The sequence below is a fragment of the Glycine soja genome, chromosome 7, assembly GCF_004193775.1.
Source record: "Glycine soja cultivar W05 chromosome 7, ASM419377v2, whole genome shotgun sequence".
Lineage (NCBI taxonomy): Eukaryota > Viridiplantae > Streptophyta > Magnoliopsida > Fabales > Fabaceae > Glycine > Glycine soja.
This window is the reverse complement of record NC_041008.1, coordinates 41,910,254-41,926,111: the sequence shown is the minus strand read 5'-3', so window position 1 is coordinate 41,926,111 and position 15,858 is coordinate 41,910,254. Positions and strand designations below refer to the sequence as shown.

The following is a 15,858-nucleotide window of genomic DNA, read 5'->3' as shown; positions in this document are numbered from 1 at the left end:
ACTCTCAAAATCAATCACAAGGGATTGAGCTAGATGTACATAGGGAGAAGGTGTGTGTTGAGACGAAAGGGATGAGTCTTGCAGAAGTGGTTGTCAGTGGAAGGCTGTGTGGAGAGGATGCCATGGAAAGAGGTGGTTTAGCTGGTGGTGTGGACTGACATGGCAGCCTTGGAAGGCAGTCATTGGAGCTCAATGAAGGCATCAAAATGTTATGAGCTGGGATCAGCTCAAGGAAATTGTCCTAGTGTTTGAGGCCTAGGAACCTCCTAAGAGAAGGAAATACTTGTATTATTTTTCTGGTTCATTTCCATTACATGATTCATTCATATATAAGCACCAAAATATGAAAAGTTGTCAACCAAATTCTAACAAATTGTACTAACAACATTAACGGAATTTAGCAAATAACAAAAAGAAACATATATGGTAGACAACACTTGCTCCTTTGGCCAATTAAGTTTTGCCAGCTCAGCACTCCTGGTTAGAATTGGTTATACGAAATCTTTCAAATGCTGAGGTTTGATGATTCTCCTTTTGGGCCTGTAATTTGTGCTTGTCTCCCTTGTGTCTGCTTCTGCATCTCTATTTCAGTGTTAATTGATTGTTGTGCCCATTGTTGCTGCTCTCTCCCTTTCATAACATCAAACTATGAGGTGTGTATTTCAGCACATCATTTGGATAAAAATTATGGACTGTAATCAATATTGTTGGGAAAGTTAGAAGCTTCTACTGACAATTTATAACTCCACCGAGTCCTTAATATTAGACACATTGGAGATAATCACACAGACACTAAAAATAGTTAATTACGTTAATTTTATTGTTTATTTTAAAAATGTTACTATTAATATATTATCTCTTTCATATTTCTTTTGATATTTAAGGTTATTGCACACAAGTTAAGAAACATTTATTGAAACTAAAAATTAATATATTTAGACTAAAATGCCCTTATTTAATACTTTAATCTTTGATACTTGTACCACTAGTAGTAGGTATTAAATAATGATATATTTGAAAAAAAATTAATTAAATTTGAAATTCTAAATCATCAATTGTTTTGAAAAAAAAATACAAAGCTAAAACTTCAAAAGATATGGGAAGGAGATGGTATTAATTTTACCCTTATTAATAATCATTAACTTGTTATGTGTGATGTGAAAATATTAAAGTCTAAGACTATTATGCACAATTATCAATAAAAACAAAATTACTTAAACTATTTAATAAGGACAACTAGTGAAAAAAATTAAATTTTTCTGTAGGAATTTCAAAATGTCTTATAAAAAGAATCATCAGTTATTTCTAAGCAGTGTCTCATATTAAGGAGTATTTTTTATGAATATTTAATATAAAGTGTTGGTTGTAAAACATGGTTACAAATAGATCCCTGGGTCACAAAGAGAAAATTCACCATTGAGCCAAGGCTGCAAAGGGCTACAATAAGTTTAAGGTTGTGTTGGTAGAGGTGAATGAAAAATAGATGAAAGTGTGAGGAATGAGAAAAAGAAGATAAAATTGAGGTTCTTTGATATAGATGAAAGAGTTACAGAGATGAAATTTTTGAAATAAAATGGTTAGGTGGAAAATAAAAGAAAATGAATTAAAGAATTATGCATTTCAAATTTTACCCCTTAATGTAGTTGGGAAGAAGAGGTGCAAGTAGTAAAAAGGATGTGCAAATAGTAAAAGATAAAGAAAGAGAATCCCATCATATTCCAAAACCTTCTATGCCCCATCCCCTTCTCTTGGGAATTACTTGGGGCACCCAACAAATTTCCTAAATGCCAAAGGGTATTTTCGGTTATAAATAGTAGTATGATTTTTTTTTATTTCTACAACGCCATTTTTTTCCAAAAAATTTCAGTAAGTTAGTGTATGTTGCTTCCGTTACGGGTGGTTTGGAAGCGTATTTGTTCTCTGGTGGTGTACGTGCATTGGTGAGGAGTATACAGTGAATTGTGGTCGGTTTTCGTTGCTGAAGAAGAAGAGGTACGTGAAGAACATATGGATTGGTGATCCGTATGACCCATACGGATTGCCAATCCGTATGACCATACGGATCAATAATCCGTATGACTTGTACGGATCAACAATCCGTATGACCTGTACGGATCAACAATCATACGGATCACCAATCCGTATGACCCATACGAATTTTTTTATTTATGATAGTTAAATTAATTATTAATAATTTAGTAAATTTTGTTTTTACTAATTTTGGTAATATTACATTGCTTAAAAATGAATATACTAATGATTAATAATTAAATAAATTTATATGAGAATGATTATGTATTTAATGTTTTTTATTGAAGGATGTATTTATTAGATTTATATGACATTTTAATGAAAAAGTCCTGTAAAATATTTTTTGTGTAAACAACTATATTTGTGTGAATTGAATTTGAATTTGTTCTTATTGAATTTGTTAAATGTTTTATTAAGATGGATGAAGACTAGTGGATGTATGATAGTATCATGTCTGAAGAAGTTGAAATGAATGTCGAAAATGAGGAAGATGTTGGCGTTAAAGTTGATTGCTCTGATGCCTTTAATACTTTTGAGGTATTTGTGCAATTTGTTGTTGTTGGTACATTAATTATATTACTTAAATGTTTACTCATGGCAAACCTGATTTGAATTGTGTTGTAGTTGTTTGGTAGCCGTGATGAAGTTTTACAATGGACTCGATTGTTGGCTCATGACATTGGATTTGTTGTCGTTATAATGAGGTTAGACACCAATACCGGTGTTCGAGGAAGAGCCTCATTTCTATTGATAGCTTGTGAAAGAAGTGGGGAGTACAGGCCTAAGAAACATAATTTGGTAAGAACATGCACTGGCAGTAGAAAATGTGGATGCCCGTTTAAGTTGCGTGTGAAACCAGTTTTGGGAGGAGACAATTGGATGGTGAAGTTAATTTGTGAGATTCACAATCACGAAATGGCAAAGTCATTGGTTGGGCATCCATATGCAGGTCGACTGACAAAGGATGAGAAGATTGTTGTTGCTGATATGACGAAGTCCATGGTGAAGCCAAGAAATATTTTGTTGACGTTGAAGGAGAACAATGACAACAATTATACAACAATCAAACAAATTTACAATGCGAGACATGCTTACCGTTCCTCCATAAAAGGGAGTAACACTGAAATGCAACAACTGATGATGCTGCTTAATCGAGATCAGTATATTCACTGGCATAGGCTGAAGGATGATAATGTTGTACATGACTTGTTTTGGAGTCATCTTGATGCAATAAAGTTAACCAATTCTTGTAATTTGGTTTTCTTGATCGACAGTACCTACAAAACAAATAGGTACAAATTGTTGTTACTTGATATTGTTGGTGTTACACCAATAGGAATGACATTCTCCACTGGTTTTGCTTACATGGAAGGAGAACATCTTAATAATGTTGTTTGGGCTCTAGAACGGTTTCGGGTCTTTTCATGAGAGCTGATGCACTCCCCGGGGTTGTTGTCACTAACAGGGATTTGTCTTTGATGAATGCAGTGAAAACTGTATTCCTGGATGCTATGAACTTGCTGTGTCGGTTCCATATTGACAAGAATGTCAAGGCAAAGTGCAAAACCCTAGTTGCTCAAAAGAATGCATGGGATTATGTGATGGAGGCTTGGGGGAGTTTGGTTGACTGTCCCAATGAAAGTTCTTTTGATGAGTACCTTAAAAACTTTGAAGTGGCTTACTCTCCATGGCCTATGTTTGTGGACTATGTGTGGCAAACATCTATGATTCCACACAAAGAAAGATTTATGAAAGCATGGAGAAACAAAGTGATGCATCTAGGAAACACAACCACTAGCATGTATGAATATTGATTTTTGTTTGTTTTCATTTGTTAAAGAGTTGATTTAAATTACAATGATGCGATTGTTTACATGTTTTTGTATATTTCCTCTGTAGGGTTGAAAGTGGTCATTGGTCACTAAAGAGACTCCTACAAAACTCTATTGGTGACATATGCAGTGTTTGGGAAGCAATAAATAATATGATGACACTTCAACACACCCAGATTAAAGCATCTTTTGAGACAAGCACACACGTGGCTGGGCATGTGTTTAAAGTAACCTTGTACAAAAAAATACTTGGCATGGTATCAAGGTGATGCAATCCTACCCCCCAAGAGCATTGGATAAAAGACTCCTAGAAGATTGGGCCAAAGATGCAAGAGAAGGCCTTAGGGTTCTCTTGAGCCTTAGGATAGATTTCGGGCCCATGGACTAAGTATGAGCCCACTTATCTTTGTACATATTAGATTAATGTTTCATTAATTTTGGGTCTTGTATTTAGGGCTCTATAATGTAGGTAGGGTACCCTAGAAATATAGGATTTTTCAGCCCTTGTATTTTAGGGCACCTAGACTAGTTTTTGTATTAGGGGTATTTTTGTAATTTCACATGCACTAAGTGAATATTTGATGTGTGTGGTTGGAAATAAATTTAATTGAATTGGTAGAAGCCCAATCCAATTAAATTTTAGAGGGGGAGGTTAGCATTTGCTTACAACACCCCATTGCCACATCATATAGTCACACTTTGTGCATGTCCTTCATGCTTTACATGCCTCATGACTCCTAAGCACTCTTAGTGGAGAATCTTGGAATTGATCTTGGATTAGTGGGCTGAACCATAACTAAAATTCACTAATCATAATTAGTGAAATTTTGGCTCCAAAGTTTGGCTCCACAAATTCAATTTCAAATTCAAGTAAAATTTGAATTGAAATTCAAATTTCCCTCCAATTTTGTGTGACACTTAGGCTATAAATAGAGGTCATGTGTGTGCATTTTTTTAAACTTTGATCATTTGAATATTAACTTCAGATTTTAGAGCTCTTTTAGAGCACAAAATTTTGTGCTCTTCTCTCCCTTTCCCTTCATTCATCTCCTTCTTCCTCCAAGCTCTTATTCATGGCCTCCTATGGTGGTGAGCTTCTTCTAGACTCATCTTCTCCTTGAAGTGGTGTCTCCTCTCTCTCTTCCTTCTCCATTCCGCTGCCATTCATCTTCCAAGAAGCAAAGGAATCCATTGAAGAAGAAGATCCTAGGCCTACAAGCTCCAATGGAGCTTACATCACAAGGTACGCTTTAAATGAAATTGCTGCTGAGTATGAGCATGTAGCTTATGCAGGCAAAACCCCTTCATGATGTGGATGTGTCATGAGGAGTACCCACGGTCTTCCATGTGCATGTGAGTTGTTTAAATATGTTGTTAGCTCCGTACCATTGGAGACAATTCACATTTTTTGGCGGAGATTTAGTTTTTCAGATCAAGGGTAAAGTGATACACAAGTGACCATAATTGAGGAGATGGAAACCATATCGAAATGCTTTCAGCAGCTCGATCTTTGTGGTAAAATGCATTTGAAGTCAAAGATACGAGAAATTGTTTACCCTAATATGAACTCCATGTGTCCTCCTCCAGAAAAAGTTAAGACCAAGGGTGCTCCAAAAAAGCTGCTTGCCAAATAACAAAAGTGAACAAAACGTGATCCATCTTATTGGGAGTATGTTGATACGTTACACTCTATGCAAAATAGTAATTCCTGAGTGAAACATAGTGCATCATCATCTCAGGCAGGACCCAATACAGAGACGGAATATTCCAATGTTGAATCAATTTCATCCTTGCTTCCAGGATTCTATTGAAAACATTATTGATGTCAAAACAGATGGTAATTGTGGTTATCATGCAATAGCTGCGTTATTGGGTATGAGTGAAGAATCGTGGTCATTGGTGAAGAATCATCTGCATAAAGAACTGACTAGTTGGTCCGATAAGTATATGAACCTGGTTGGTGGCATAGAGATTTGAGGAATTAAAGCGTTCTCTACTTGTTGACGACTTATCTAAGGTGCATAATTTTATTGTTATGTCATTTTTTGTTAAAATAACATTTTAAGTAACCACTATTTGTTATCTGTTACATGTAGGATACCATGGACAAGTGGATGAATATTATGGATATGAGATACGTCATTGCTTCACGATACAATGTGATCGTTGTTTCTCTTTCACGACAACAAAGCATGACATTTTTTCCTCTTAGAAGTTAGCCGCCGCCAAATTCTTCTGTGCATCGTGTAATATGCATTGGTCATGTGTATGGAAATCATTTTGTACAGGTAATTGCATAATTATGAATTTAGTAAACATGCTAAAAATTTAGTTGCGTATTTAACGTTCAATTACCACTGTCGTTATGTAACAAGTGTTGTTACGAGACCATTGTCCTTTGCCACCAGTGGCATTGCTGTGGAGTGTAGAGTACACATTGTCATTCTCAAGCAAAGCAGTGACCCACTCCGTACATAGCTAGAATGCAGTGTTACACAACTTTGTCTAGGCCGAATACCGAATTTGTTGATTTAGGTGAACCATGAACATAAAATTTTATTAGCATTGACGTTTGTGTAATTTTTTTTTACACTTAGAATTTTGCTTTCAATCAGTATTTTTAAAAGGTTCAAAACAATTAAAAGCTTTAAAAATCATAATCATACGGTTTCATTCGCTAATGGACACAAATTCAAAGATTAGATTAAGTTGAACATAGTGGAAACAAATAAAATTTGCATGAAAACTACAATTAAGTAATACTAATTTTGCATTGAATCATATTGCAACCGAGACACGTCGTCTTCCATTTCCATTACCTGTTTACTAAAAACAAATAAAATTTCTATTGACCCAAAATGTTTCCAATAGTTAGACTGTACTAAGACCTTTAGCACATCATCGTTAATTTTCAGCTCAATAATTTCAAATTTGATAACTTTATCTGAATACTCATAGTGGCTTGGTTGTCAAAAAAACAATCACCTTACCGTTTGTGATTCATGAATACCATAAGGGGGAATCCCATGAGGTGAAATACGCTTGATCAAGTCCTTCAGTTCATCGATGGTACATCTAGAAGGAATGTCAAACTTTTTTGGATTTTTTCCTATGAACGAGTAACCAACAAACTCATTTTGGCGTGGCATGTTCCACCTCCCATTGTAATATAGCAGGGCATCATGAGTAGGGGTCATAGTGGCTTCAAGTAAGTTTAATATATCATCTGGTGCTCTACCAATGGTGCATAATAACTCAATCGGGCCAACACACGAAAATTGATGATTACACATTAACATTGTGTTAACATCATCATCATTTTTCAATTGCATACATTGAAAGCGAAATTGGTTATCTGTATTTGTGAATGGCTACCGGTAGTAAATTTCATCCAAATATTGTTTGTCGGTTAGTTGAAGGTTATTGTGTATTTTGGTTTTTAGCATTTCAAAATCACAAGCGTTAGGTACTCGAATGGGTACTGGAGTGGATCTTTGAAAATAAACACCACTATTGTTGTGAATAATTGATCCATTTGGAAAAATAAAACCCAATGTGGAGTTCACAATCCTCTAACTGCTTGTTTCAAAATCACAAGCGTTAGGTACTCGAATGGATACTGGAGTGGAACTTTGAAAATAAACACCACTATTGTTGTGAATAATTGATCCATTTGGAAAAATAAAACCCAATGTGGAGTTCACAATCCTCTTACTGCTTGTTTCTCCCAAAAATGCCATACTTTGTTCTAAAAATTAGGTTGGGAGAGATTGTGTGATTTTTTAGAGTGTTGGCGTGTGTCATATATATAGATGGTTTTCAATAACATTGCTTCAATTTTTTTAAAAAATAGAGACGCGTGCACATGATTTCTGTTTGTGTTGTCAACTACAACAATGTGGTGTCAAGCTTTATCTTGCATCAGAATGTGTAGTCAAGTCTGACAATGTCGTGTCACACTTTATCTTAATACGCATGTATTTCACAATGTCTTGTCAATTCTGACAACAATGTATCATACATGCGTAATTTATTTTAATTGCACCAATTAATTTATTTCTTAATGCAACAATTAAGTAATAATTAAGGATAGACGAATGACAATAATTTATATCACATTAAAATTAAATAAACAAGTGTCACTGTCCATAAATAAGTATACAAAATAAATAAAATATCCAAAATAAATAAATATACAAAAATTATAAATCGAAAATTTACAAAGCCAAAGTAAAACTTCAATGTCCGTCTGTACGCCGCCTTCGCCTCGATCTGTGGGCTACAATTGGCTGGATAATATAGCGTCTTGCGATGCCCACACATTCTTAAACAACAGTATAGGCTTCTGTTCCTTCGATCAAGATCCTCAAGTTCAGTAGCCTGTCCAACCTATCAGCAATTGCTGCAAAGTCATCCTAGCAAGTGAAATAAAACAAACATAACAATTGTTAGTAATCAAATACTAAACAAAGCAACAAACAAAAAAAAAAACCAAAACCAAATATTACCACTACATGCCGAAGATGATGTTGATTAATGTCTGCCTCATTATGTGCCGCTGCTGCCATCGGTTGCTAATACATATCTGCTTCAACAAATTCTTCATGTTGCTGAACCGGCGGTACTCTAGGAGGATCCCCTGGCTATGTCGGACTCATGAATGGGTGTGAGATCATGTAAAACCAATCCAGGTAATCTGGCGAACAGTGGCAAGGAACTGCACATAATTGCCCTACAGGTGCAATGTAGTCACCAAACTGCATCCATCTATCATCAATTTCTTCATCAGACAGCGAAGAAACTGCAGGGTGTGGCGAAATAGTCTAGATGTAGCCGAACTATCGTACAACCCTCTCCGGTCGGTGAATGACCGTCAAGGGGCCCTATCTGAGATGGCCAAAAAATAATGAGATGACCTCAAATTATCTAAATGAATGGTGGTCACCATACGAAATCCAGCACACCGCGTCAAGGGTCAGCCTATCTAGACGCCTCCGATACGTGGAAACGGGTAGTGCCTTGCCAGAGGTCCAACGACATGCACGCGGTATCCTCTCATCGTAATCCTCGACAGCAACAGTGGAAGCAACGAACGGAAAATGCTCGTAAATCCAACACTAAATATATTTTACAAACATATTTATTAAAATACACGACAACATATAATAATAAACTTCAATGAAATTTTTTATTGTGACATCTTAACTAACCTGTAACAGAGTGATATATCCTGCAAGCTGCCTCGCTGTGCTTTTGGATGTGTCATTTAAATTATCATACATGTGCATAAGTGCAGCAGCGCCCCAAGCGTAACCTCTACTCTGCGTTAGGTCACGCAATGCATCCAAGAATACCACGTGCACGTGTGTGGCACTCTTGTTAGCAAAGAGTGTGCATCCAAGGAGATGCAACAAATACACTCGCGCTGCTACAATCCGGTCACATGCCTCAATCTTCAGCTCATACAGGTCACGCAGCCATGATAGTTGCACATAAGACCCATGACACTAAATGGTCTCAGCTCTAGCCTCTACAGCGTTGACCTCGAGTAACTCCACCAACATCTCGATAGTGTCGTCGACATGAAGTAGCTTGAAGCTGTGGAACGCCCCTACAACAGGCAAATGTAACAACGACACAACGTCATCCAAGGTGATAGTCACCTCTCCGACGGGCAAATGGAAACTGCTAGTTTCCTTAGGCCAGCGTTCCACAAAAGTAGACATTAGTCCCCGATCACCCGTATCTAGGGAACAAGCGATCAAAGGACTCAGTCCACTAGCCACCACAAGGCCTTCAATCTCTGGGGTAGGCCTCCCGAACTCAGCCATCTTCCTTCCATGGGAAGATAACTTCAACTCAGGACGTTCCTGCAAACAATATTAGGGATGATGTAAAAAAATAATTAACTAGCAAACTATTAAAAATTACATACCTCTCCATTCCACACTTTCAAAGCAATGTGATTTTCAAGATCACTCAAAACTGATGTGTCATGGGGTCCACTTGGAAAACCCTCAACATCAGTAGCACCTTCTTCAATAGGTGCTTTTGGCTGGTCGTTGACCAATTCCTCCTCGGCCGTAGGAGGGTCCTCGACAACAACCTGTTGCTGTCGCTGTCTACGGGCTGATGCAATAGGCTTTCGCCGCTAGGGGGCATCATCGTCACTCTCGTCTCTCTTCCCCAACACTTTTCCTATTGCTCGCCCTAAAGCCTAACCAAGACCTCTAGTTCTAACCATTATCTGCATAATAATTATCCTATTTTTTATATTCAATGGTCCAGATTTTAATAAACGATTTCAATCATTTTTAATATCTTACAAATTTGTTATACAATTAAAATATTTGTTTCAATGTTTTGTATGATAAGTTTTTTTTTTCAATTCAATTATTTTTATAACCAATTTTAATTAATTTAAATATAGTCTTACTTTTGGAAATCTTAGATAATCTAATCTTAGTCTTAATTTGAGAAATATAAGCTAATCTTACTAGTTTAATCTTACTCTTAATTTGAGAAATCCAATCTAATCTTACTCTTAATTTGGGAAATCTAATTTAATCTTAGTAATCTAATCTTACTCTTCATATGGGATATCTAATCTAATCTTACTAATCTAATCAACTTTAATGTTATATTACCAAACATAATTAAATAAAAAAACTAGGCAAATAATATAAATAAAGGATACTAAAGAAAAATAATCAACAACACTAACCAAATCAGTCAATACATAATAAATTTTCAATAACGATTAAATTTCAGAAATGATTACGATACTACAAAAAATAATTACTCTAAAAATAATTTCAAAAATGATTAAATTTCATAAATAAATTTAAAAAAAAAAACATACGGATCAGTGATCCGTATGACACAAAAGCAAATACAGTTTTAAAAATCAATTTAAGCATTTTAAAAAATTTAAAAAAAATTAAAAAAAAACCATAAGGATGGTTCATAATTGTTTTTTAAAAACCATACGAATCAGTGATATGTATGGTTCATACAGATCACTGATCTGTATGGCACAAAACAGTTTAAAAAATAATTTAAGCATTTTTAAAATTTTAAAAGAAAATTTTTAAAAAAACCATATGGATTAGTGATCCGTATGGTTCATACGGATTAACAATCCATATGAAAAAATCAAGATCGCTGATCTGTATGGCACAAAGCAGTTTGAAAAATCAATTTAAGCATTTTTTAAAATTTAAACAAAAAAATTAAAAGAAAACCATACAGATTAGTGATCCGTATGGTTCATATGGATTACTGACCCGTATGGTACATAATTTTTTTTTTAAAATCCAATATTTATAAAATTTATATGCCAGTAGCAATAATTATTTTAAAAAATAAAATTCTAACAGACAATATTTAAACATTTTTATAGTTTTAAAAAAATTTAAAAAATCCAACTTAAAAAGAAAGCTTACGGATTACTGATCCATATGGGTCATACGGATCACTGATCCGTATGGGTTTTTGTATGCAAAATCACAAGTTTCAAGCAAAGCTTCACAAAAAATTCAAAACCAATAGCAACAACCATCCAAAAATAGTTACAAACAAAAATACAATCATGCAACAACATCGCAATAGGAAAAAATCAGTGAACGCTTAAACAAAATCACTGAACACCTTCAAAGGGAACATACCACTTACCTGGAAGACGATTACCTTACGACCGGAACAAAATAGGAACCACCACCAATGGAAGAAGTGAATGGTAGAAGAACACCGGAACAACAACAATCACGACCAAATGACCAGAACAGGAACACGAACCGAAACACGAACGAACGACCGTAACACGCGCGTAGGCAAAAAAAGAAGAACAAGCGGATAAGAGGAAGATGAAGAGGAAATAGCACCATATGAAATGTGAGAAGCAAATGCACTGTACGAATGACTAACTTTAGGATTTTATAGTAATAGGGTTAAGGGCATTTTTGACTTTTCACCATCGATGTTGGGTGCCCTAGCAAAAATGCTGGGTGCACCAAGTAACACCCCCTTCTCTTCCATCTTGGGCTGCATAACCCCTTCTCTTATGCTTCTTCATGCGACTAACACCATGGCACCCACTACTTGAACCTGCAGCACCACTACCTAAATTCACCATAGCCTACCCAACCAAATCACAAAGCATCACCATCTCCTCCCATATCCAAAGACCACGCATCACCCATGGCTCGAGGGCAGGATCAGAAACCTTTAATTTTGGTGTCATTTACTATTCCTTTCTCTCTTTCACGTCATTTTTAGGTTAAAGTATTTGTGTGTGGAGCCCACGGTCTGTCACCCTCCTTTAGCTCCCTTTTCAGCGTTTCCAAATAGGAGAAGCAAACCAATTTCATTGCATTTTAGCATTGGAATACTTTCATTACCTAACCTACGTCATAACCAAACACATTATAAAACCAAGTCAATACAAATTATAGGGGGCAAAGTAAGATGAAGTCTAGTGTGTAAGACTCAACGAAGTCTTGTACCGTGCAGGACAAGTTAGGAGTGTCAGATAAAAGTGAGACATAACTGGATGATTGAGATAGAAAGTAATTAAGTTGTTAATGTCATTATTAGGCATTTTTGAAAAAATAGAAGGGCATTAATGTCAATGATAACTGCTAATTATTTTGGGGTTAAATTATATAGGAATTTGTAATTTTCCTCTCCTAAATTTTCCTTTTTGAGTAAATAATTGTTAAATTAACATCATTTAAGTTTTTGTGCAGAGAATATTAAAAGTGATGAATTCATGATACTTAGTGAGTAAAATAAAGCTAATTAAGGAAAACAAAGTTTGTTAGACAAGTGGCCTCAGATATCTTAAGAAGGGGGGTTGAATTAAGATATTGCAAACTATTTTCCCAATAAAAATTCTATTTTAATTTTAATGCAAGTTACAAGTTCCCTTAAAAATGAACTCTTGAATAATGATTCAAATAAAAACAATTTGAATATAAATGCAAAGCAATAATAAATAAAAGAGTTTATGGGAAGAGAAAGTGCAAACTCAGATTTATACTGGTTCGGCCACACCTTTGTGCCTACGTCCAGTCCCCAAGTAACCCGCTTGAGAGTTTCACTATCTTGTAAAATCCCTTTACAAGTTCTGAACACACAAGGACAATCCTTCCTTTGTGTTTACATTTCTTTACAACAAGAGACCCTCAGTGTCTCAATCCCTTTTGAGAATTTAGAAAGAAGAGAAGAATAAATCTCTCTTAAAAGAGATAGATTGTACAATCTGAGCACTCAATTAATTCCTTATTGAATTGCAAGTGTATTGACCAAGGAATTCTTAAGAGGATAAAATTTTTTTGCTCTTTGAGAGAATAAGACTTTTTGTTATGAAAAAATCTCTTAGCAAATTCGTGTTCCAAGTCACATATATATAGACGTTTGGTGGCCATGTAAAAACCATTTGAAAAGATGTGACTCTTGGAAATAATTTTCTGAAAATCTCCTCTGGTAATCAATTACAGGATTTGTGTAATCGATTACAGGTTTTAAATTTTGAATTAAAACATTTATTAACTGTTTGTTTTAAACTATACATAGCCTTTTTCAGCTTATAGACATGATTAGGATGTTCATAGTCCATGAATTTTGGTGGCTGGTCTACATATACCTCTTCTTCAATGTATCCATTGAGAAAGACACTCTTCACATCCATTTGAAATAATCTGAAATCCATAATACATGCAAAAGCAAGTAGCAGCCTAATGGCTTCTAACCTTGCAACAGGTGCATAGGTTTCAACATAGTCAATGCCTTCCTCTTGGTTGCACCCTTTTGCAACCAATCTGGCTTTGTTTCTTACTATGATGCCTGATTCATCAAGTTTTTCTCGAAACACCCACTTGGTTCCGATTGACTTGTGGGAGGCACGATTAGGAACTAAGTCCCACACTTCATTCCTTTTAAACAGATTTAGCTCTTCATGCATAGCCATTAATTAGTGTTCATCGTACAAGGCTTCATCTATGTTACTTGGTTCAATATGAGGAACAAAAGTCATGTTATTGCATAAAATGCTGAGTCTAGAGCGAGTAGAAACTCCCTTTGATATTTCTCCAATAATGTTGTCCAAGGATAGGTCATTTTGAGATCTCCATTCTCTAAGGAGATCCTTAGGAGGTGTGGTTTAGATTTCTTTGCTTTGTTCAAGTTCTTCAACTTTGGTTTTATCTTCAAGAGCAGAATTCTTATCCTGAAAACTTGCATCTTCATCTTCCAAAGAATTATCTTAAACAATAGAATTAGTTTAATCAACACACAACATGAACAAATTCTTCCACACATAAAGTTCTTCTATTGAAAACTCTATATGATTTACTTTGCAATGAGTAACCAAGAAAAATAGCCTCATTGGCTTTTGCATCAAATTCACCAAGAGATTCTTTACCATTTTTTTAAAACAAAACATTTGCAACCAAAGACCCTAAGGTGAGACATATTTGGTTTTCTTCCTTTATAAAGTTCATGAGGGATTTTCTTTAGAATATGTCTAATAAGTACCCTATTTAAAGTATAGCAAATAATACTTCCAACATTAGGCCAAAAGTACTTTTGTAACTTTGTTTCATTTAGAAGAGGTCTAGCTCCTTCTTCAAGGGATCTATTTTTTCTCTCGACAACACCATTTTGTTGAGGTGTTCTTGGGGCAGAAAAATTATGGTGAATTCCATTTTCTTCAAAAAACTTTTCAAAAGACTCATTTTGAAATTTACCTCCATGATCACTTCTAATTGAAACAATGTTAAGACCTTTTTCATTTTGAATGACCTTGGCAAGTTTGCGAAAAGCATCAAAAGCTTCATTTTTGGTTTTCAAAATCATCTACAATAACTAAGCCATAGTAATTACCACCCAAACTCATAGTTCTTGAAGGACCAAATAAGTCTATGTGAAGTAGTTCATGGGGTTTTGAAGTAGAAACGTTTTTTCCTTTGAAAAGAATTTTTAACTTGTTTCCCTTTTTGACACGCTTCACACAATTTTTTTTTTCAAACTTGAGTTTTGGAATACCAATTACTAAGTCCTTTTTAACTAGATGATTGAGGTGATGCATGTTTATATGTGCAGCTCTACGATGCCATAACCAAGAATTATCAATCTTACTTACCAAACAACTAAGTTTATGAAATGATGCATGTTCAATATTCAACATGTAGATATTACCTATCCTTTTACCAATGTGAGCAACCTCACCGAACATAGCTTCACTAATAAGACAACAATTCTTGTTGAATTCAATTTTGAAGCCCTTGTCACATAGTTGACTAATGCTCAAGAGATTGTGCTTTAGTCCATTAACATATAGAACATTTTTTATTTGTGTTTTGTACTGATCTCCAATGTTTCCTTCTCCCATAATTCTTCCCTTATTTTTGTCTCCAAAAGTGACATATCCTATTTCCTTTGACAAAAAGTCTGTAGTAAGTTTGGACTTGTCACCCATCATGTGCCTAGAGCAGTCACTATCCAAGTACCATAGTGAGTCCCTTGCTTTTAGGCACACCTATAAGACAAAATCAATTAGAGATAGGTGGTACCCAATCTAGGTTGGGTCCAATGGGGTTAATTTCCACAATTAAATCTTTAGGAATCCAAACACATTTTCCTCTAGGAATGTCAAATATCCTAACATAGCATTTATAAGATGTGTCCTTTTTTCATGCAATAATGACAGGTCTTTGCATTAGGCTTAGAATGCACTATGTTCTTCTTTCTGGAGGCTTTGTTTGGGTTCACCCTTTTGGAGGATGAAAACTTAGTTTTCTTAAAAAAAGGTAGTTTGCTTGTTATACCCCAAACCAGTCTTATCGGTAGTATGCTTTTGAACACTGAGCAAGTGACTAAGATCACTCTTTCCTTTGTTCAATTTTCTAAAAATATCTTTAAGATAGGAAAGCTCAATTTGCAATTTCATACGTTCTGCATAGTGATCCTTTTTGAACTTTTCAAACTCAATTTG

At 35.1% G+C, this 15,858-nt stretch overlaps 2 protein-coding genes across 2 annotated transcripts; one reads left to right on the top strand and one right to left on the bottom strand.

Moving 5' to 3' along the window:
* The first annotated feature begins 2,481 nt into the window (after nucleotides 1-2,481).
* Nucleotides 2,482-3,459, top strand: LOC114420709 (protein FAR1-RELATED SEQUENCE 5-like). The gene is made up of 2 exons (XM_028386532.1): nucleotides 2,482-2,568; nucleotides 2,656-3,459. Exons 1-2 carry the CDS (start codon nucleotides 2,482-2,484, stop codon nucleotides 3,457-3,459), a joined length of 891 nt encoding a protein of 296 aa, XP_028242333.1.
* Nucleotides 3,460-8,188: 4,729 nt separating this feature from the next.
* LOC114420707 (protein MAIN-LIKE 2-like) lies at nucleotides 8,189-11,997 on the bottom strand. Its single transcript, XM_028386531.1, has 6 exons — nucleotides 11,886-11,997; nucleotides 9,799-9,992; nucleotides 9,398-9,733; nucleotides 9,074-9,316; nucleotides 8,828-8,980; nucleotides 8,189-8,278 (listed from the first exon to the last, which is right to left on the bottom strand). The coding sequence occupies exons 1-6, from the start codon at nucleotides 11,995-11,997 to the stop codon at nucleotides 8,189-8,191; spliced, it is 1,128 nt and encodes a 375-aa protein (XP_028242332.1).
* Between the last annotated feature and the right edge of the window lie 3,861 nt (nucleotides 11,998-15,858).

What these genes read in the sequence shown, in the direction of transcription:
- LOC114420709 (XM_028386532.1), top strand. Translation starts at nt 2,482, where the DNA reads ATGTCTGAAGAAGTTGAAATGAATGTCGAAAATGAGGAAGATGTTGGC. An exon ending in ATGCCTTTAATACTTTTGAG is followed by an intron (nt 2,569 to 2,655) that starts GTATTTGTGCAA and finishes ATTGTGTTGTAG; the next exon opens with TTGTTTGGTAGCCGTGATGA.
- LOC114420707 (XM_028386531.1), bottom strand. Translation starts at nt 11,997, where the DNA reads ATGGTGAATTTAGGTAGTGGTGCTGCAGGTTCAAGTAGTGGGTGCCAT. An exon ending in TGAAAGTGTGGAATGGAGAG is followed by an intron (nt 9,734 to 9,798) that starts GTATGTAATTTT and finishes TATTGTTTGCAG; the next exon opens with GAACGTCCTGAGTTGAAGTT. An exon ending in ATAGGCTGACCCTTGACGCG is followed by an intron (nt 8,279 to 8,827) that starts GTGTGCTGGATT and finishes TTCACTTGCTAG; the next exon opens with GATGACTTTGCAGCAATTGC.